The following is a 23,323-nucleotide window of genomic DNA, read 5'->3' as shown; positions in this document are numbered from 1 at the left end:
CCTTGACAGAGAGCAGTTATTTAAGGAGAAAGGGGCAGATTTTCTAACTTAGTTCCGTTAACGTCCTTATCCTTACATAGCCTAGCAGGTGTTTCTTTTGCTGCATGGAATTCATACATTTGGCCTATACAATGGTATTCCATAGCCGGCGATGAACAACAGTGCCTGAATGAACTGGATAACATTTGTGCTGAACTATTACATTGTTTGAATGTGACTCTTGGTGCCTCTTCATCAACAATACAGGTTCCCAGGAAAGCTAAAGGTCCAGCAGTCAATGACTGGGGTGACTAGTGACAACAGTGCAGGCCTTGTATTCGTGTGATCAGTTCCTGTCTATCCTGCATCTCATCTAGTGTAGGGTGTTCCTGCACCTTTAAAACCCATGCACAGGGCTTGAGATCGCCTATGGAAGGCCAGTCCTGTTTGTACAGAGTAAGCTGCTGTTCTTTCTTCGGTGCAGTAATCATCGTTTTCCTTGACCTCTGCCCAGCAACCAACTATTAACAACAGATGGTCAATCTCTCACATTCCGTTCTGGGGGCAAGGAGGAAGTGGAGCATTCAGGACTCTAAACAGTGTCAACTGTTAACTCCTGGGGCTACCAAGGCCATTAATATGGAATTCCCTAATACATACGACATTAACTTTATCCTGCCAACATCAAAAGGAGTTTCTGTTTGAAAAGGTACAATACATAGAAGAGGCGCTCCCCTGAATTGGCCATCATGTCTCACCTTCAGCCTTCATGTAGTGCACAGAGTAGGCGATCACTTTGTCTGAGTTGTACAGTGGTCTCTCCCAGGCCAGCAAGATGGCAGAGCTGGATACAGTGTCAGCCCGGATGTTCCTGGGCGCACTGGGCCGGTCCTCTGACATCACCACTATGAGCCGGGCCATGGAAAGCACAGAGCCCTGCTCATTCTCTACCTGGCACTGGTAGATGGCATCATCCTCAGGGATGATCTGGTTGATCACCAATTTACTGTGGGACAAAACACACATGGCCATATTAGACTTCTGTCCCTCCTCCAGCTTCACCTACCAATACTTAACCCGTTGCTTACCAGCTCTATCATTCTCTTTCAAATCAGAAACCGTTAAAAAGCCAAGGCAGTGGTACCAGCAGAGGAAGCAAATTAGTGGGAAATCCACTGAAATGCCATTAGCACGTTTGTAAATTATTCAGCTTCCTTTCTTCTGTGGGAAAGGGCAACTATCAACAAAGACAACTACCTGTGGGGTAAAGGAATTAGGGATTCTGTTTCAATTAACTTACAGCAGAACATACAATATGGTTGGTGGTTAGAAGGCAGGGATTTATAAAACAATGGGATGATCAGATAAATAAAGAATTGAGAGGGAGACAAACAGGAACAGAGAGTTATTAGCCACAGTTGATCTGGTGTTAGAGCTCAGACCTGTTGTACATCTTGATGCGTCCGTTGGAGTGGACCTTCTCTCCGTTCTTCAGCCAAGTGATGTGGGGCAGGGGAACCCCCTCAGCCTGGCACACAAAGCGGGCCGTGCCCGCACGCGGACGGGTCAGGCTCTCCGGCCACTCCACCAAGGACGGAGGCGCTGGATAAGGGAAAAGTCATAGATGTAACAAACACCAACAATGATGTCTGTAATAACAACTGGCACTTATAGGAGCTCTACACAGACGACTAACATGTGTTTACCTAGCACAGTGATGTTGGCTGTGGCGATGGTATAGTTGCGCGTGCCAGGGGTAGTGGCTCTGCACATGTACACTCCTCCGTGTTGGGGTTTGATGTCAGAGATGATGAGGTTGCCATTGCCCAGCACCTTGGTGTTGAACACGTCGATGGACTTGCTGTCGGCTCGGCTCCAGGAGATGAGGGGTCGGGGGTTCCCTGTAGCCATGCATTCCAGGATGGTACTTTGGTGCAGGGACACAGTGGCATTCTGGGGCCCGGCGATGATACGAGGCCTCTGAGGCAGTTTGGGGCTTGGAGCTGTGGAGGGGAGACAGGATTTGACCAGGGTGCCCACTTCACTACTCAACATAAATATAACTTGGCTTTTATTGGGCTTATAATGTTTGATGCAATGCTTGTGAATATATTATGTTTAAATCTGAAAAGAGTGCTAATTCTCCACTATCTCCCACCTGGAGTGACAGTGAGGGTTGCCTCCGTACTCCGGCGACGGTTGGCGATGTTGGTCGCCACACAGCGATAGTTCCCAGCGTCCCCTTTTTCCACCCCATGGATCTGCAAAACGCCGCTGGGCAGGACTGTGATTCTGGGAAAAACAAGAACACAAAGACAATCAATACAACTGACATCATATATAATGGTGGATGAGCACACAGCTCTGATATTTCTATCCCTCTGACATGTACAGTTTAAAATCGTAATAGACTTCTACAATAATCTCAAACGCCATCTACAGATAAAGTTAATGACATGGCATGATAATGAAATAATGAGAATGCATACCTTTTAGTTGCCAGCGGTAACGTGACCCGATTGAACTCCCAGGTGATGATGGGAGGAGGGCTTGCAGTGACTTTGCAGGTGAAACGGGCGACTGATCCTTCTGTCACCACAATGGAAGTTGGCTGATTTGTAAAGGGGGAGATACCTACAGAACAAAACAAGGAATGGTGAGACACTGTGTACTACAACAGTAGACACATTCTCTAATGTACAATACATGTTTGCAAAGATATGATTACTAGCAATGCAGCCATTAGAAAGCAAGAACTGTGAAATTATGTTTTTCTAGTATTGTATTTTCCCCCATTCGGATCTATAAGACCAATCATCACAAAAATGTATGTTCATGGCCCAATATCCTCTCTTGCTCGGCAGCTCATCTTGGTGGATAAGGTTACATGTCTTTCTATCAGTCAAACTAAGCCTCTGTATCTTAGGACTTAAGGGCACTGTTCAGTTAAAATGGAAATCAATGACATTTATGGAAATAAGGGAATATATTGAGCTGCCAGGCATATCTTATAAATATACATTACTTCACTTTCAGGTTACCATCTCACTAAAGCCCATACCCAGCAAAGGCCAACCCACTTCAGCATCTGCCTGATAGTGAGACTGTAGTGCTGTGAAGCTGAACCTCATTCTTAGAATTTTCAGTGAAAATAGGAAAATCTATGTGCACAATTATACCGAAATGATCCCTTCCCCAACTGCCATCCTCTTTAATCCCCTTTATTCATATAATTGTCCATGAAACTACTTGCCAACGAGCTGCCATGTTCCAACAAGAAAGCTATATCCTATTAAAATCAACCTAAATGGTGTACGTTAGCATTGAGATTGAACATTTGCCAATAATAATCATAAGGGCTGTTGACAACAAGATCTAAAGAGCCCCACAATCCATCCAACCTTACCCCTCCAAGACAAATTCTCTCCCTGACCTCCTCTCCTTACAGCCTAGACAGAGTTCATGTGTTGATGCATTGCCGTCTAATCATGACAGTCACAGGAAGACCCTTTTGCCCTGAGATGTTGGTTAGTCCACTATTGAAATCAGCTGTTGTTTTTTTTCTCCTTACAAAACCTTGCCCTGTCTCTCACCTTCTCTTTGAAAATGCATAAGCTCCAGTTCTCCCTCAAATGAGGTGTTATACAAGCACCAGACATCGGATATCAGACGGGGTTCCCGAGGCCCTAACTAACCTAAACAAACCAGCATGTTACAGGTACCTGTCAGCTCATCCTGGCTGGAGCACATTAAACCCTGAGGAGATCAGAGAGCAGAGGAAATCTCTGCTAGGCTCATCTTATTAATTAGCTCCTCTACTATGCACATCCACACACATTAGGCAGAGGTCAATCAGTCAAATGTGTGCCATGCACACAACATTTTTGTGACCCACCTAATGACTACTGCTAATACTTCAACTGAAATAAAATACCTCATACGCTTGCTGTAAAACTCTTTATATTTGAACACAGAGTCATTAAGCCCATAGCTGGTGATGAGGCCATGTGGAGGAGGATGGGAAGCTTTATCCATTTTGTTTGAGGTCATTGATTAATTTCCCGCTCATGGAGCAGCAGAGTTTGGGAAGATCAATCAGTGAAAGATGATACTGAATGTGAGGTCTTTGACAGGACCAATGAATGGCCAGCCAGTGGGAACCTAAAGGGACTGCTCTATGCTAACAGTAGCATTGAAGGACAACATCACATGTAACCAACCCTCACAGACACACAGTCCTTTTGGGAAAAGTGCTACCTCTTCACAGCATCTAATTCCTAATTAGGCCTACCTCTAGGTCTATTCCTAGAGAGACAACAGATATAATACGTCTCATATGCTTATAGCAATTAATACATCATTATAACTGTTTCCTTTAAGTCAAGTGTTACCAACATATTATTTGCCACTGATTTTATACTTTAATCCCCCTGAGATAAAGAGGACCCCTGATGACAGATATATCTAAAAGTGTTGCCCTGCTGAGTGCAGCCGGATGGTGATGATTGGTGGAGAGGTCCGGCAACATCCTGCTTGGATTGGGTTTCCCTGAAACTGATTGGTTGTCAGACACCACCTGAACTGTATGGAAACTAAACTCCATGACAAACCTCATGTACACAGCTTGTGTCCCATTACCGATTTCACCTAAACCTTATCCACCGTTAAGAATGATGTTGCAAGTAGTTCAATATCTAGAATAGATTGTTCATCGTTTCAAAAAAGTAATACAAAATAATCTAGAACTTTATGCTTCCCCCCCTTTTCAGTCACTAAGAAATAAAAAACCCAAAAGCCATTAAGGTAATCCACTGCTATCCACTCCCACCCCCCTTCTCAACTAAAGAAGCCTCAGGTCAATAGTTTGTTAAAGTTACTGTCCAGTGAAAATATTACTTTTTAAAGTTAATATGTTAACTTATACCCAAATAATGGTGTTGACTCACGATCCTATACTCATATTTGTGGCCAAAGCATAAATTGGAGAAAAAACACTTAAAAAAAAAAAAAAACACATCAAATTTGTATCTCAAACAGACCGTTTCAAAAATGCTTGCTATTTCCTCATGGAGTATGATGTCATCCTCCTGAGGAGGATGAAATGGCCAATCAGCAGTCTACTCTGTTGTTGGGGTACGCCCAGACTGGAAACACTCTTTTCATGCCACTTCGATACCGAAGTGACTTTTTCATAGCAGGTTAGGAGCATTTACGCAGCAGATTAGGAGAATTAACATAGCCAATTAGGAGACTGAGGTTAAGGTTAGGAAAAGGGTTAAGGCTAGGGGTTAGTGAAAATGCTCTCCAAACCTGCTACGAAAATCACTTTGTACCGAAGTGGCCTGAAAAGAGTGTGTCCCACGCCCACACCATTCCAACACAGAAAAGCTGCATTGTAACACACTTAATTACAATTTTTGGAAAGAAAACTATTTCACTCATATTGTAATTAATAATACGTCTTATTTCATAGAAATCTGGAAACACTGGACAGTTACTTTAAAATAAATGATGGTGCTGCTGCTCTTGATACAGACCACAATTTAAATCACATTTTTGGAAGGACTGAGATAAATAAAATCTTTACCAAAAAGCCCCAGGGCTAGATAACATCAACTTAATTATCATAAACAAATCAAACCACTCCTGGAACAACTGGGACCCAGTGCAACCAACGGACTAGGCTACATCAGTGAAGGACTATATAAAGAAGACTACATCAGAAATACCCAAAACAAGTACCACAAAACAAAATCCTCTTCACCCATTTACTACTCCGAGAAAAAGGAATCAGATAATTCAAAGATACACGTGACATGTGTCTTCAGATTCAAAACAGCTGCATGTTCAGAATGCAATGCGCACCACTTAAGTAATGGATTAACAAACAGACTGCAGTGCTCTTTGACCTCTGCACACATCCGATGCTGTTTGTGCTGCAGGGGCGAGGAGCCATCAGCACTCACAGATGAAGAGGCAGTCTGAGGGGAGGGGAGAGGGGCATCAGAGTACCTCTCCTGGGCTCTCTCTCTATCCAACTCTCTCCCCCCTCCCTAGGCTCAGTTCTCGCTAGCCCAGTGAAACAATGATATACTCTCCCCAGTGTTTACCTTCGGAGGCTCCCCCACTAACTTTATCACAGAAATGACCCCTCTTCTCTACATTCTGCACACAAAAAACCTTGAACGCACATCAAACACAGCAGGCTTGCCAGGGGAGAAAAGACGGGGGGGGGCAACAGATGAAGAAAACATACGAGGAGCCGTGCAAAGATTACAAGGAGCTCAGATTTAAAGCGAGGCAAATCCTCACTAGGTGCACGGTTTATCGTTTCTGATTGAACAGCTGTTGTCACTGACATCAGAGAGGACCCCAATCAACATCTTCTTGCACCTTAAGTCTGAATAATTGTACATGAACTATTACCACTCATCAAATTTCACTGACAATCAGCACACAGCACAGGTGGTACACCTCTATCTGTATCCTTAACAAACCTTTCTCAGAGTACTACTTAAAAGCAACGTAAATCTCAAGCACTGCTCTCGAGAAACCTTGCCTAAAGGTAAACTCCACCCCGTCATAAACACACTGGATTGTGTCCTAGCCTCTATAACAGCCAACATGGATAGCTGGACGTAACCTGGGTTTCCAGGTGTTGTGGTGCTGAACAGCGGGAAAGCCCTAACTGCCAGACTGGGCTCTCTGTGAATCCTGATCAGCCCACTGCACTCTGACAAATACTCCGTGTCGTCTTCAGGAAGGCGGCAAGGGGAATTAAGTCCCTCCTAAATGCAGCTGACCCTCTGCCATTTCAAGGTAAAGACATCCTCATTTTTTCCCACTGGCCACGAGCAGAGCATGTACCGTTCATGAGCAAAGCCAGAATGAACCCAATTCATTTAGGATCCATAACCTACATTGTCTACCCTGACCAGTTTTAGAGAGCTGCGCCACTTTGCCTTGAACTTTTATTTGCAGAGCACTTGTGGACTTTCAAATGGAATGCTACCTTCTCTAATGAGTTGTGTGCCACAAGTTGCTGTAGATACCCATTTCTTTGTGTAAAGTTATTTTGAAGAAAAGGGGACTGATCCTTTCACTGAGCCCCTGGCCACTTTGCTTTGGGCATTTTTAATTGAATTAGTTCTGAGCTGTAAGGCCTCTTGTGCATCAGGCCCAGTGCAGCCCTCTGCAGAGGAATATTTGCTGTGGAGAGAAGTGCAGGCAGGCATTGGATTGGGAGCATCACTGAACGGATACAGGGGCCCATCCCTCAGCCACACGCTCCCACGGAGGAACAGAATGTGGAACCTCTAATCAACATCAAACTCATTCCTAAGTGTTGCGCAACAGCAGCAATGCAACTTGGAGGCATCCATCCCAGTAGCCCAGGGCCTGGGGGCTTGAGACGATGAGCTTCCCAGATACTCTGTCTCTCTGAACAGTCAAAAAATGCTGGATTGACAAACAGAGAGATCCTTATTGATTGCGTACTAAGCCTCAGTCTAAAATCTATTCTGCTAGGGTTTGTCGAGCTGTGGTCACTGCCATGGCTGCTCAAAATATGCGATTGACCATCTCCTTTGAGTGATGATGGTCGCCAGAGGCAGCACCTAATGCTCCTAAATGAAATATTAAAGCAGATGAGGCTCACACTACAATGACTAGATTATACCTTCAATTATTTCTGTGTGCCCATTTACCATTTACTTCTTCCAGTCACCTTCCAGATTACTTTTGAAACACATTAAACACACAAATGCTCATCATATGCACCTCTCCCCTGGAGCCTTGAGTGTCCAGTTATTGAGCAAGGCCTCCATAAATGAAAAGGTGACTTGACCGTTCTCCACCTTTCACAATGTGTTTCTGTTACTTAATGATTTCATTCAACCACCTGGAGAATATATAACTACCAAACCCACCTAGCTTAAATGTAAAATAATTTATTGTTTACCTGGATGTTTTGCCCAGATGTTTCTAATGATGGGGTGAATGCCAGCGCCAAGCGGCACAAAAAGAGGATCTGGCCATCTGCCTCTTGCAGTGACCCCACCTCTGACCTCCAACCTCCACAAATCTTGTCCAGCACACCGCCCATCAAGGCAGAGCCCTGCAAGGCCACCCCAGCACTGCTGCAACGCTAACGCTACCCTGCTGGCTCTCTGCAAACTGCCAATCAATCACTCAGAGCCTCCTAAAACTGGGAAGGTACTCTGCCTTCCAACAGATATGAAATGACCCCGCTAACATGCTCTTTCTCTTAAACCTTGTCCACTGCCATCCCATACTGGCACAGTAGAACAATGCTTTGCATAATGCTTTTCTTCATTTAGTCACTGTGCAGATGGGAGATGTTGGTGGATGCTGGTGCCGAGTAGCAAAAAAATCTGTTACTATTGATCATGAACAAAGTGGGGATTCACAATAAATCAAATCTCTAACACAAAACATAATGATGGACGTTCCATTATTAGTAATGACCATTTAAACCTCTAAGGTTTTGCGGCATGCAGACTTTGCACCCTTATCCTAAGAAACAGAAACAAGTTTGACAGGAACAAAAAAAATCAGTGAGTGACCACTGAAAACACCTTTACCAATGTCCGAACTAAACTATAGAATTATTCCGTGCCCTGCCTCCCAGCTGGCCAATCTCTTTGTTTTCGAGAGGCCTGCTGAAGCCAGAAGCTCAGTAAACAGCAGGTCAGTGGACAGGTCAAGCACAGACAAAGGCTCCCTTAGAAACTTCAGGGGCCAGCTCTGTCCCCCTTCCCCCTGGTCTCTCCACAGTACAGGGGTGCTCGATCAACCCAAATCTGCCCATCCCACCCCACCCGAGGACATGCTCTTTAACAAATGGGAATCCAATATTCAGAGAAGTTATATGCTCTCCTAATTACTATAGCTTGAAGGATCACACTGCAGGCACAAATTCTACCTCACTACTATGTAGGTTAAAAAAATACTCGTAATGAGGTGCGAAGAATGTGTTCTATACGTGCTGTATGGAGAGGTTTTATTATGGAAATGTTCAACACAGCCACTGAGCGTGCCCAAAGAGCATGAATAATCCACTAATAATAACAAGCAAAGAATATCTTCACAGTAAAGCAAACCATAAAGCAAATGTTCATAGTGTGCACAGTCAGTATACGTGTGCGTTCAGATGCATCCCTCTGTGGTCAGGGGTTTACTTTGTTGTTCTCTGAGCTGTAACTCAGAAACATTCCTACGTGTTTTTTTTTTTTTTGGAGGGGCAGAGGAGCTCAGAGTTTAGCCAGGGCGTCTGTCGACAGGTCAATGGCTGCTCTGAGCTCTGCTCTGCGCTCCGCAGCACTAATTTCCTCCAGGCCTCTCGGTTCCTAGCAGTAGACAAACACAGTAAGTGGTCAAGCAGGGGACAGAACTGGAGCTTTCTATCTACTTCAAGGCCCTGGCTACGTGTGTGGCTTCTCCTCGCTCCTGATTGGAACAAGGTGGATGAGCACTGAGGCCAGATCCAGAGTGGCTGGTCGGGGGATCTGCTCTGGCAGCTTTGTCTAAAGCGATCTGCAGAGCAATTGAGTGGAAACACTGGCCCTAATCCTGCAGATGACCTGGGCCAGGCCTGCAGCTTCACTACGCATGACTAGGTAGGGACTGGAGTTGGTCCTGGTCAGGTCATGTGGTCAGGAAACCCTCTGGGCCCTACTCATAATCAGTGAAAGTATAAAGGAGTATTGATTCCTCCCACCCTTATGAGTTATAAGTGACAGAACAAATAGCATTACTGTAAGTGTTAAACAGTAGGACTGAAGGATCATTTCTTTGGAGAGCATTGCAAGTGAGAGGAAGAAGCGAACAGCTATTTATGACTTCAACAAAAATCCTTGGCCTCGACCTCAAGGTACAAATACTGACAGTTCTGAACAGTTCTGTACTCAACCCAATAAAACATTTAACCACTTTAGCATTCAACGTAATCAGGCCTGTCAGAGGGCTCATCAAGAGCCATAACACAACTAAAGCTGTTAAGCATTTGGTTTTCATTTCAACCAATTTCTAGAAACATTCTATTCAGTGATAATTACTATGATCTGACAAATGTTTGACATGGTGATATTGATTTGTGCAATTCATTCAAATGAGAGCAGCAGATCTGTGTTGTGGGCTGTGGACAGAGCTGGGCAGTGAAGGGTTCAGCATGGGAGGGTGAGTGGATGGGGAGAACCGCTCCTTTCCTGACTTCATATGGAAATGACACATGAATGGCCTAATGCTTGGATTGAGAGGAAACAGTTTAGGAAGCAAGCAGTAAATATCAAACTGTTGAGGTTTCATGTAAATGGACACTGCCTTGGCTTGCTGCCCGCATTTTATGAAAGGTCAAAAGGTGGCAAAGAACTGAGAATCCCAGAAAATAAAGATATGAGGAACACCCAGGCCTCTCTCTTTCTGTCAAGTGGGACTGAGTCACATAGTGCTTGGGTCTTTTCTGTACATTGGAATGCGTCACACATCAGAATGAGTTCTAGGTATTCCACACTATGTAACAAGAATAGCTCAGGCTAGTCTCTCTCCCTCCTAACCTTAACTTTGAGTGGAAACAAAAGGAGCTTGTTGACAAATCGATCCTTTGCTTTGTTTCCTTGTGTTACTTTAAAGGAGGCTATTTAATGAGTTTCAAATGAAATGCCTCCAATGGAACAGAACCCAAGAAACTCTTGAGTGATGAGTTCCTTCATAATGTGCAAAGACCCCACACCGCGTTTGTCTTTTCCCCCCTTAATAAATAATAAGGGTTCCTGAAAAATAATGCTCAGCCTGGCAACTGAGGGGAAGAATGCAATGCTGAAAAGCCCCACAAATCAATCATTGGCCGGGCGAGCTGGGCTTGGCTTGGCCGGGCTGGGCGAGCTGGGCTGGGCCGGGCTGGGCCGAGCTGGGCTGGGCCAGGAAGCAGGCTACTGGAGGTAGCTCCATAGAGCCTGCAGAACAGCCCAATGGTCATTGGCCCAGGCCAAACAAAGCACATATCCCATGAGCACTGTGACCTCTCAGTCCCCTGGCTAGTGGGGGAGTGGGGTTAGGACAGGGACACTTGCCCCCTCCTCCCATCTCTTATCTGGTGTCAAAGTTCTCCAATCATTTAACATCAGCCCTTCATCCACCAGAGACAGTGTTTTCATTGTGTCTAATCTCTTCATCAGAGTGCTGGTTTTAAACAGTCAATTTCAAATCAGTACAGTCTTCTACTTAATTAAGGGAAAAAGGGGATACCTTGTCAGTTGTACAACTGAATGCATTCAACTGAAATGTGTCTTCTGCATTAAACCCAACCCCTCAGAATCAATTATGGTGCCATGGTTTGTTTCTCTAAAATGAAAACAAGTCACCACAAAATAAGGCTTTGTGCTCAAAATCCAATAGGAGATGATGCCAATGGAGTAAATCTTGAAAGCATAACACATTTTTTGGGTAGACATACCTGTAGTTTGGGTCGACACTGATAGGGGACTGATGAAGTAATTGATAAATGAGAAGGAATGTCTAGCATTATTGCAGGGAGGATTTAAATTGTGAGTACTCTCAGTACCTAACATCTATTGGGCAATCAAAAGAAACCTTGGACCTCTGGAACTTCAGTCCAAGGAAACCATGGAAACCATTCCAGATGCTGATGAAGGAGAAAAGAAGCCAGGCTCAGAGACTTATTTCTCTTAAATAATTATTTCAAACATTCACCTCAATCCATTACTGTGCCTTTAGGTTTGCTTTTCCTTTATTGTGGTCCTAATGCTGCCAAGCTTTTGCAGGTCTTATACATTCCTAAGCAACCAAAATAAACACTGGGGCTGTGGTCACACACGGAGAGAGCTGGTAGGGTCAAACAACCATTTTGTTGGAGTCACAAAGTCTGCTGTGGAATAGTCATTTGGGTGCTTTATTGTGGACCACAATATGAAGTTAGTAAACTGTTCAGCATTAGGAATCCTTATAACCATGTACTCCGTTTTTTAAAACCTGTATTCTGTATGCTTACTCCAGAGGCCAAGTGTCTTTGCACTACATGCTTGCATTTATCGAGGTAGTCAAACATGGTCCCAAATCCCTGCTGAAAAAAAAACAGTTTAGACCATCATACATTTCAAGCTGGTCCATGCTGGTATTCGCTGGTCTATGCTGGTCAGATGTTGGTCAAGCTGGTTTGACCAGCATGTTCTAGCTGGTTTTGCTGGTGATCAGCCTTCGCTGTATTTTAGACACTGGTGACCAGCCTTCACTGTGTTTTGGACACATACCAGCTTATGTTGGTGTTGCTAGTATATTGGTGACCAAGCTAGTTTTAGCTGGTCAAGTTGGTCTGACCACGCCCATCATTATTATATTTCCCAGCATGCTCTATTGCAGTTGATTTTTAGAATTGTTTGTTGTGTTTTTTGCATGTACATTGATTGATTAATTAATCTTATGCAACACAAAGATAAATAACATACATTTTTCAAAATTAATCCAATCTGTTAGTTAGATTTATTGCACCCATTACTGAAATGGTTGTCCCAGTTTATTATTTGGGTAGTCTCATTTCTTCTTCTTTCTAACCTTGGCAGTTATTCTGAATGCATATTGTGGGTGAAGAAATGTTCCAGTTGTTGGTTATCCCCACTCTGGCTGGATTCCATTAGGAATGAAACATCACTATGCAAGCCAGTATGATGTGACTTGATGCTGGTTCTACTGGTGACCAACTTATGCAGGTCACCAGTGTCCAAAACACAGCGAAGGCTGGTCACCAGTAAAAACACAGTGAAGGCTGGTCACCACAAAAACACAGCAAAACCAGCACCTGTGCTGAACCAACCTATGCTGGTCTATGCTGTTTTTTTTCATCAGGGATGTGTGTGATTCATTATATATTTTATGCCTCCTATCTATTCTCTCTTATGACATCAATGAGCGAGATATATTCTCTACACTGGTTTTATAACCTCGAAAAAACACAACTGGGAGATAATTTTCGAATCAACTAAAAACATCCCAGCACACTCACAGTAAGACCTTGCATCGGAACCGATGGATAAGGATATGGGCAAAGACATGGATATGGTTTTACAATGTCTGTGTATTGCGTAATGCCCTGTGAACCTCTGGAAACATGGTTTAGGATGCCTGGAGGGATCATACTCATGAGACTATGTCTCTACGGAGAACCCCATCAATCTGAGGAGGCCTATTGACAGCACTCACGTGGTTAGCTACCAAGTCACATGGCCGTTCATCAAGACACAATCCCCTCTCATCGTTTCCTTCAGGGAAACTGACATTTAACGTTTCTCAAACCCTCCATTTCCTGCCTGTAATGGTCGACTTAAATCATTATCTCTGACTCAACACTAACATTTACTTGTTCAGAAAAATATCAGGTAAAAAAGGAAGTCCCGACTTCAAAGTGGGCGCATCTGCTCCGAGGACAAAGGGATTTTGAAAGAGTAGAAACCAGATCTGAAACCAGAACTAGCCTAAGATGGTGTTAGGGATGGTCTTCCCACATTTATAACATAAAACAATGAACCAAATGTTGTGTTATTTGTTGTTAAATAATGCCACAGTCTTTCTAAAGGCCAGAGTTAGAAAGGTCTTGGCAGCATGACTGATAATGAGGGATATCTATTAAGGCCAGAGGTGAGAAGAGCCTCTGGGCAGAAGATACAAAAGGTCCCCACATGTTGTACTATCAATCTTCCTGGTGAAGGATGCAACACATGAAAAGCTCAGAGCCACAGTAACGCTCACTCTGAAATCTTTTCACAGCATTCAATGAGGAGTGTTTTTTCAATGCAAACAGGGGCGTCATAAACGCCACCTAGGGCACAGTAACATCAATAAAAAGCATCTTAAGATCTAAGGATAAAAAACAAATAGGCCATGATGGAAAGTCATATCATTTACAAAAAGTCACTTTATCAACTTAAAAAGAATTGATTGAAAAAGCATAATTGAAGTTAGAATAATCACATTTGATTTTAGATTTCCAAAAACAAAATCTAAATTTAAAAAGTTTAATAAAACTCTGCAGTGCCATTCTCATAATTACCCTTCCAGAAGTGAATAGGCCCAGCTGTCCTAACCATTGATCTCTGGACAAACAAATTCCCCACAATAACTAATTTTAGTCAGGGGGCAGTTGGGGGCAAGGTGGACAAAGAAGGCCAGAGTGAAAAGCTTTTCATTAATTCTTCAGAGTAGCAGAGCAGAAAACCATAGTGAGGAGACCACTAGCCTCTGCCTCACTGGCTGGCCATGCAATAAAGTTTGGCCATTTAGACACTCAAGGAAAGGCTGTGGTATGAGGGAACGGCAAATTCAAAATTGTGTGTGTGTGTACTATATGTGTGTATGTGACTCTCGGCAACCCCCACTGCCACCTTTGTTTTCTACCACTGAGCATTTCTCAGGTACGTGCAAATTTTATGAGCTTCCAGATAGACCGTCAAGCAGGTCTAAGTGTCCCCTTTAAAACAAGCCTATAAACTCCACTGGCAGCCTTTATCACCTCTTAAGTTCATAATATAAAAGCAAACCCTCTCAATTAATAAAACTACAAACACACAGCATCCTGTAAAAATCACAGCAAGGACTCAGGCCACAGTAATACCGGACTGAAACTTGCTGTATAGCATGTGAGAGGGTCAGAGTAGTTTTAGTGGCTTTAAGGCAGTCACTGTTTTCATGGACATCATGCAAATCAAGGCTCATTAACTCTGTATTTTATTGGTATAGCATCTATAAGTCTGTGTGGCATCTTCCAAAACCAAAAAAAATTGAGGTTGTATTGCACTCAATTGTCCTGATAGTAATCTTGGTTAACCCAGAACAAAAGTATTGCGTAATTGGTCAGGTGCTCAATTAAGTTTTGGGTCTATACATGTTAAGTGAAGGAATCAAGAGATGCTAGAATGAGGAGCAGAACCAGAACGACGAGCGGCACCTCTCTCTTGGCAAGTTACGGGCCAAATGTCCCTTCCCCTTCGGGAATTCGAAAGATGCTTACACCCGCAAAATCGTGATTTGTCCAAATAAGCAGTGACGAAAAACTCAAACTCAAACACCATAACTAATGCTGCTCGTTATCCCACAATCCCATTCCTATGGTACTGGTTATGTTTACGTAGATCTGTCCACGAGAGATTACCCTGAGAGTAATTTCAAAAGTGTTTGCAAAGGCCCCAAAATAGTAACTTTTTCACTTTTACATATAAATGTAGGCCTATCTGAAAAGCAAACATTTTTATCAATGGTGTCTGTTTGTTTTAGAGGTCTTCAGTAGAATTCAGCTTAGGGAACTGAACCAAGACTGACACATTCTTGTCTCTCAACATCTACTTGTCAGTGGATTGTCAGGATCATATCAGACAGGGATGTGCTCCTAAAGAATAGTATTCCGACCAGTAGGCTCTTCAGGAACCATGACCTCACAGCGGTAAATCATTTAAACTATTTCACAACTAAATAATTTCACAACAATCCTGCCCAATTTTCCATGGATCAGGACTTAACTTTTCCATGTACAGTTAGAATTAGTAACCATCACAATATTGTTGGACGAGTGCATGTCTTAAGTGCCACGTAAAAGCTCAGGTTTCCCTGTGAAAGCGAATGCAAGGGAGGGAAAAAAAGGAAATTATTTTGTGCAAAAGAAGCACAGCAAGAAACATGGCCTGGGGGGTGGTGACACCCGGGAACAGGGTCCCTAAAGAGCAGCTCTGGATAAAGCTGCTCCACTGGCCCTTTAAAAGAATAGGCAGCAGGCTCATATACATGCTACAGGGAGAGAAAAAAGCATTCCAAAAGAACAATTCCCAGTGATCATGCAGCAACGACATGAAAGCCCAGTCCAGTGAATAGGGGTCATCTGCTCTTTAACACTGGTGTAACCGGCATCCTGGACAGCTCCTAACCTTTCAAACCGGCAGCTCCCTCATTTGCACACCAATGGACATATTATCCTCCACTCAGAGTATCTTTTTGGCTTCAGGCCTCGAACTTTGAAGGCTGTACCCCCCTTCCCCCCAATGCCACCACTGAAGCCTCCAATGCCTTCCTTTCCTCAGCTATTAGGTGGATTAGATAACCGGAATGCCCAAAACGCAACCTTGGGCATTACACTGGCGAAGAAAGAAGAGAGATTAGATGCACCAGACTACATAGAAAACGATAGCACCCTGCTGGTGATGAGAGAAAGACCCCTTTTTCCTGGGAATGGGAAAAGCCTATTTTATACCTGTTAAGAGTATAAAGTCTCCATCTACCCCCAATGACTATGTCAGATTTAAACATTTTAGCAGATAACTACAAGCAAGATCTCTCACTCTGTTTCATCATCATTTCAACACAGAGATTGTTGCTCTTCACTCTTAGAAAATAAGGTGCTTTCTAGAACCTAAAAGGGTTATTTGGCCATCCCTATAGGAGAACCCTTTGAAGAAACGTTTTTGTTTGCAGGTAGATCCTTTTGGATTCCATATATAAAACACTTTCCACAGAGGGTTCTACATGGAACCCAAAAGGGTTCTACCCGGAACCCAAAAGGGTTCTCCTATGGGCACAGCAGAAGAACCCTTTTGGAACCCTTTTTTCTAAGAATGTACATGAAACCTTTTTGTTCAGTTGTATACCTGCTAAGAAGTTAAGAACTTGTGCTCATAGTGTGGGGCTTGTACTAAGCTCACCTCTAAAGTGGATATCATTACCATGCTTTTAAGATGAAAACACAATTGTGACTCAGGAGTTCCATTATTCATCAAGTAAATGTTATTTTGACATGCTATGACTTAACATCCTCAGACTAAGGCTTGGTTAACCTTTCAAAACATTAAACACATTAAAATAAGTCACACAGATCCCATGCAGTTACATGAAATTGTAATTATAAGTAACTACACAGTAACTAAGAGATTCGAGAGAGAATGTGGACAGTTTATGTTACTTATCTTAAGTAAGTAAGTGTACAATGTACATCCAATGTAAACTGTTGTCTTTTTTTCTACTGTGTTTATGAAGTTCTCATGACCAGGTACAAACATGACCAATGATGTACATCTTCTGTGGCCCAAAGGTTAGAGGCCCTGCATAACCTCTCCATTATTCCATGTGATGCTTATACACAACTCCAGTATGATACTTACTTGCAATTGTAAGACAGACTTTCTGGCTCAGGATGGCTCCATACTTGTTCTGAGCGAGGCACTGGTAAAACCCTTCATCTGATTTCTCTCCTCTCCTGCTCTCCACCTCCGGAATAGAAAGGGAGCCGTTGGAGAGAATGTAGATGCGGTCGTTCTCTACAACTTTTACTCCATTTTTAAGCCACCTGATGGCAATAGGCGACTCTCCGTGCGCCTGACAGTCCAATATAACGGCATCCTTCCGCATGACAGTAACATCATGGGGCTCTTTGATAAAAAATAACTCACTAAAACACAAAACTCCTGTGGGGAAGAGAAGAGAACAGAGTCAGTGCCTGGCTGGAGTGGGAGAAGACGTACTGTGATGAAATTAGCGACAATACTAGGCCAGGACCTACAACTACTCTACTTTGTCCACAGGCATATTGCATTGGTAGGATCTACACTTAAAAGCATGTTAACATCATAGTGCCTACAGGCAGGGGCTTGGAGCCCCTCCAACAGCAGGTCACTCCTATTTCATTTCTTTCTGCTCCAATTTAATCCGATTACTCATGTCTCATAAAGCTGTGAAGTCACTGATTTCATGGCTCCATTCAGTCACAAATGTTTTACTGCACTCCCCAGCATGAAATTCATAAGTACCTCCCCTTTCAATGATAAGACTGCCAGCTGTAAACAAGTAACAATCCAGACAGGAAGAAAAATCCTTAATAATTTTCAAAATCAAATGTGATGGCTTCACACTTCTAATGTCCTAATTTACACAACATTATATTAATTGTTAATTGCCTATGGTAATTGTCTGCCTCAAACGTCAAAGTGGATTATTTATGGAAATAAAATCAGTAGCCAGTTTTTCTATTGATATAATAATTAATTTGTATGTACTGAATGAACATAACATGGCAAACCTATATGTTTTTTGCGTTTATCAATATCTCAAACCAGGCCTGGCGATGTTGTACAATCCACGTGTATCTGACTGCTGTGTTGTGCTGCACGTACACAATTTCATGCAAAACGTCTGTGTTATCATGTAACTCGAGATACAAGCAAAAACCAAGCATAAACGTGTATAGGTTCTGTGTTTATCTAAATGTATAGCCTACATCGGGCAATAGTCGAAGCAGTCAGTGGTCAGCGTGGCCATTTCATTGCCCCCTAAACTCCGGGCAGTGGCAGTGCGTCCATTCATCTATAGAAATCGCAACTAAGGCTAAACTCTTCAATGTTGAATTCGTTAGTACAGAACAAGTCAACTAACTTCTTCTTTATCAGTGTAAATAGCAACCCCTATTAGAATAGTAGTAACGTTATGAGTATGGACACACTTCCAATGTCCAGTTCGGCATTTTCCCACCACTAAACAAGTCGCTATAACTTCAATTTGACATAAACTCAAACCAAATATTAACTTTCTTACCTGAGATTGGAAGAAAAAACGCAAAAAACAGCAAGCGCTGATATAATTTCCTTTTAAAAGACTCCATTTATTCAAATTGTTCTCGCATACTAACTCTCTCAGCCACTACCTCCAGTCGAACTACGTGCTAATCCAAGAGGAAAGTGACCGCGCTCCTGACAGCAGCAGGGATTACTTTTTTCTCCGGGCAGATGGACATCACCCCACCCAGTGCTGCTTTCTACGGTTGAGTAATTCATGGGGGAAACGTATGGGGAGAGTTCCTCCGCCACCATCAGTCGGCAAATCAATACACAGGCCAACATCTTAATCACTTCTATTTTTTTATGAGTGCAATAGCAGGTATACTTTGTTCAGGTGTTACTGGTATTAGTGTAAAGTTAATACACGAAAGTTAATGCATACAACACATCTGTGTGATTAATGCATATGGTTTGTTAATTTCCCTTATGCCTTTTGAAAACATGGAGCAGACCTTTACTTTGATGACTCATCAGGATCAATGATAATTCAATGATAACTAAGAGGCCTGGGAATTAGAATGATAATTCACCCGGACATAGACATACCTAAATAAACAAGGATATAGAGTTTCAACCATGGAACGTGATTGAGTATCATTGAGAGAATATGATCCACATGCCCTCATAGATCTGGGGAGCATTATGCACAGCTATCATGCCCTGAGTGCAGTGCTGAATGATGACTAGAGGAAACCCACCACAAAACTCACTGTTGTTAATGTGCAAGGTGTGACTATGGTCTACTGCTTACTGAGAATTTAAATCCTGGGAAGCATCAGTTCCTCAGGAAAAGTGTGTTTGTGTGGAAATGGCTTTGGAGTTGTAGTTCATGTGGATAGTTTGGATATGCAATAAATCATTTCTCATGCTGTCTGTAAAAAGAACCAGGGCAATGTGTTATATTCTGTGCCTAATGTTTATGCGTGTGTTTATTCATATTAGGTTATCCCAAGGCTGTTCCAACAACTGTCTATTCAAATGTCCATTCAGATTTACTCAGAACCATCCTCTACTAGCTAGCTGGACTGTAGATCAAATTCACACTCTAACCAAGGTATTGCATTTAATTTCAGATACGGTATCGCCAAAAGGATATTGGTCCAACAAAGCATATAACATATTTTACACCTGACAAGGTGAGTTATCATCAGTACTTTAAAGTACTACTTAAGTTGTTTTTTGGGATATCCATACTTTACTTCACTATTTATATTTTGGACTACTTTTACTTCACTACATTCCTAAAGAAGATGATGTACTTTTTACTCCATACATTTTCGCTGACAGCCAAAAAGTACTTGTTACATTTTGAATGCATAGCAGGACTGGAAAATGGTCCAATTCACACACTTATCTAGGGAACATACCTGGTCATCCTACTGCCTCATCTGGTGGACTCACTAAACACAAATGCTTGGTTTGTAAATGATGTCTGAGTGTTGGAGTGTCCCCCTGGCTATCAGTAAAGAAAAATGTAAAAATAAAATTGGGCCATCTGGTTTGCTTAATACAAAGAATTTGAAATGATTGGTACTTTTACCTTTGATAGTTAAGTATATTTTAGCAATTACATTTACTTTCATACTTATGTATATCTAAAAACAAATACTTTTACTTTTACTCAAGTAGTATTTTACCGGATGACTTTCACTTTTACTTGAGTCATTTTCTATTTAAGCTATCTTTACTTTTACTCAAGTAAGACAATTGGGTACTTTTTCCACCACTGGTTATCATGTTGTCTTCCAAGCATGCATTTATTTTTAATGCCCCTCAATGACGAGTCTGTATTCTAACACAAAGGAGTTGCAGTTAAGACTGCTAATAGCCACAGTTAGAGAACAAACTGACAGAAGAAGATGAAAAGTGGAAGAGGAAAATAAAGAGGGTGGTGATAATTACCTATCATAAGTGTTTAGGTTGACAGAGCATCATAACACTTCCCAGTTAGTCTCAATAATTCAGTAACTTTCTTAGTGAGATATCCCACGACATAACTCTGAAGTGTCATTAAAAGAAGCAACCTCCATTGCATAATGCTCAGACATTTATGGACATCTTAAAACTTTTAAAAGCTCTTGGCATATTGGCCTTACACACTATCAGTTGCCAATGCCATATACTATTTACACCATGCATTTATTTTTAATGGCTCTCAAGGACACGGCTGTATTCCAACACCAGTATGATGCGTTTAAGACAACTCAGTGACAATTGACAAACGGAAAGAAGGTGTTGAGGAATTTGGTCCATATAACATCTTGACTAATGTTCCCAGTTTGAAAGTGACGACATGGACATAGAGAACTGGTAGAAGAACTCACTGTGTATACTTGCATAATTAAACATAATTGACAAATGAAATGTTTCAGTCACATAGACCTTTATTAAGGCATATGGTTAAAGATAGATACATTTGTGTTTGTTTCAACACAGGCCGGAAAAAGTCACTCCATGTCAAACAGGACAACTGCACTGCAAATGGTCACTGGAGGAGAAAAAACTGTTTATGGAAATGAGGCACTCTTTCCACCACTGAGAACTGGGATCAGCAATTACCAGGAAGCATTGGTAGGAACAGGACAACTGCTGCGTAAATGCAGAAAATGCAGATATTGATCCAGTGTCCATGTTCTATTATGGAGTGAGTTTGACCTTCCTCCCCGCTCCGGACTCTCATTCAGCAGCAGGGCCGAGGCCCAGCTGTTGTGTCCTTGAGTGTCCCCAGCCCAAAATATAACCAAACCAAAAGCTGATTCTCACAGTCAAGGATCAAGGTGTGCACTTAAACAAAGAGAAAATGGATGAAAGCTAAGGCGTAAAAGTGGTGAAACAAAACTATTTTAGGAAATATAACTGAACTCGTGAAATAATTCAAGTTAAAATGCAAGTGCAAGGACTTATGATTCTTCATTGGAAAAAAAAATCTAATTTAAGATCTGCTAATTTTGAACTAACATGATTTACAATGTATAGTGCCTTATGACTGTAATAACTCTAAAATCACTTAGCCTAATATTGTTTGTTGGTCTGAACAATCATTGTGGACACACTATGATCCTCTTATGCAATATAACTAAAACCATGTGATCCATCACGATAACTGAACATCCAGTAGGCTGTGTAGAGATATACTGCAGTACTGTCCTGACAAATCATTGCATTAGAAAGATGTTTGTTTGTGACCCAGGCTAACCTTATGGCTTTTGCTCTTATATAACACGTGAAAGTGAATATGTAGCCTCATTTATGGTGACCCCTCAGGGGGGTGGGGAGGTCTCGAGGATGTTCGATTAGGAATTGGTTTTGAGCACCTGCCAACACGTCACTGTTAGGGGGTGGAGTGAAGATAGGGCTGCACATGGATGGAGGTCAAGCTCTGGGGCCAGATCAATAGGTTAAAAGGAGTCTGAGGAATATCTGGCACCTCCATGGCCTTCTGCTATTGGACAAGCCCAGTGTCATCCTGCTCACATACACACCCATCCTCACTGACCCCAGCAGCATCCAAAAGGCTGGCCTGAATTGTGTGTGACCTACCACCTGACCCTTCGGCCTGGGGGGGTTGGTCTTTAGCCAGCACTTTGGGGGTTGGGGGAAAATAGGACAGTTGTGGCTAAGCTGAATCATATGAATGGGCCCTGCATGCTTTAGAGGGGAAGCCTTCCATTCACTTATTTGGGGATGTGGACATGAAGCTAGGGTTAGAGTTAGGGTTTTGGTTGAGGGTTGACCTGGGATATGTGCATGAAGTTAGGGTTAGAATCAGTCCGAATTGACTAACAATACATCACTGATTTGATGCACACGAACACAGCCAATATGTAGGCAGTGTTCATTGTGGTCAAGCAAAACCTCTGTATCCCGGTGACGATGGGAAAAAGCTATTTTTAAAGGTATATATATAAAAAAAGTGCTTATTGCACAGTTGACTTAAAGAGCCCATGACACATAGTGAATAGTAAAGATCTGCATGTCTTGAGAAATTAACTATAGTCTTAAAACAGACAAATTCTGTCATCAAAAAGTGCAGAATAAAAGTAATTCTCTGGCTTGTAGATATCGAACAACTATACTGAACAAAAATATAAACACACCATGCAACAATTTCAACGATTTTACTGAGTTACAGCTCATATAAGGAAATATGTCAATTGAAATAAATTCATTAGGCCCTAATCTGTGGATTTCACGACTGGACAGAGGCACAGCCACGAGAGAGTCAGGCCCACCCAATCAGAATTTGTTTTTCCCACAAAAGGGCTTTATTACAGACACACATACTTCTCAGTTCCATCAACTGTCCGGGTGACTAGTCTCAGATGATCCCGCAGGTGAGAAGCCGGATGTGGAAGTCCTGGGCTGGCATGGGTTATACGCGGATTGCGGTTGGACCTACTGCCAAATTCTCTAAAATGACGGATGGAGCTTATGGTAAAGAAATTAACATTACATTCTCTGGCAACAACTCTGGTGGACATTCCTAGTCAGCATGGCAATTACACACTCCCTCAAAACTTGAGATATCTGTGGCATTGTGTTATGACAAAACTGCACATTTTAGAGTGGCCTTTAATTGTCCCCAGCACAAGGTGCACCTGTGTAATTATCAAGCTGTTTAATCAGCTTCTTGATATGCCACACCTGTCAGATGGCTGGATTACCTTGGCAAAGGAGAAATGCTCATTAACAGGGATGTAAACAAATTTTTGCCCAAAATGAGA

General features: G+C 42.4%; 1 protein-coding gene across 1 annotated transcript in view; it reads right to left on the bottom strand.

The window, feature by feature from the left end:
* LOC106562218 (protogenin A) overlaps positions 1 to 18,757 on the bottom strand; it is a 43,197-nt gene extending 24,440 nt beyond the window's left edge. The window contains exons 1-7 of the mRNA XM_014126945.3: positions 18,577 to 18,757; positions 17,151 to 17,453; positions 2,469 to 2,613; positions 2,138 to 2,271; positions 1,686 to 1,982; positions 1,422 to 1,581; positions 738 to 985 (exon numbers count right to left, since the gene is read on the bottom strand). Coding sequence (XP_013982420.1) covers positions 738 to 985; positions 1,422 to 1,581; positions 1,686 to 1,982; positions 2,138 to 2,271; positions 2,469 to 2,613; positions 17,151 to 17,453; positions 18,577 to 18,643 — 1,354 coding nt within the window. The 5' untranslated portion in view covers positions 18,644 to 18,757. The remainder of the gene's footprint in view (positions 1 to 737; positions 986 to 1,421; positions 1,582 to 1,685; positions 1,983 to 2,137; positions 2,272 to 2,468; positions 2,614 to 17,150; positions 17,454 to 18,576) is intronic.
* Positions 18,758 to 23,323: the final 4,566 nt, after the last annotated feature.

This window comes from Salmo salar, chromosome 11 (genome assembly GCF_965601325.2).
Source record: "Salmo salar chromosome 11, fSalSal1, whole genome shotgun sequence".
NCBI classification, from domain to species: Eukaryota; Metazoa; Chordata; class Actinopteri; order Salmoniformes; family Salmonidae; genus Salmo; species Salmo salar.
The sequence above is the reverse complement of the archived record's forward strand: the minus strand, read 5'-3'. Positions and strand labels throughout refer to the sequence as shown.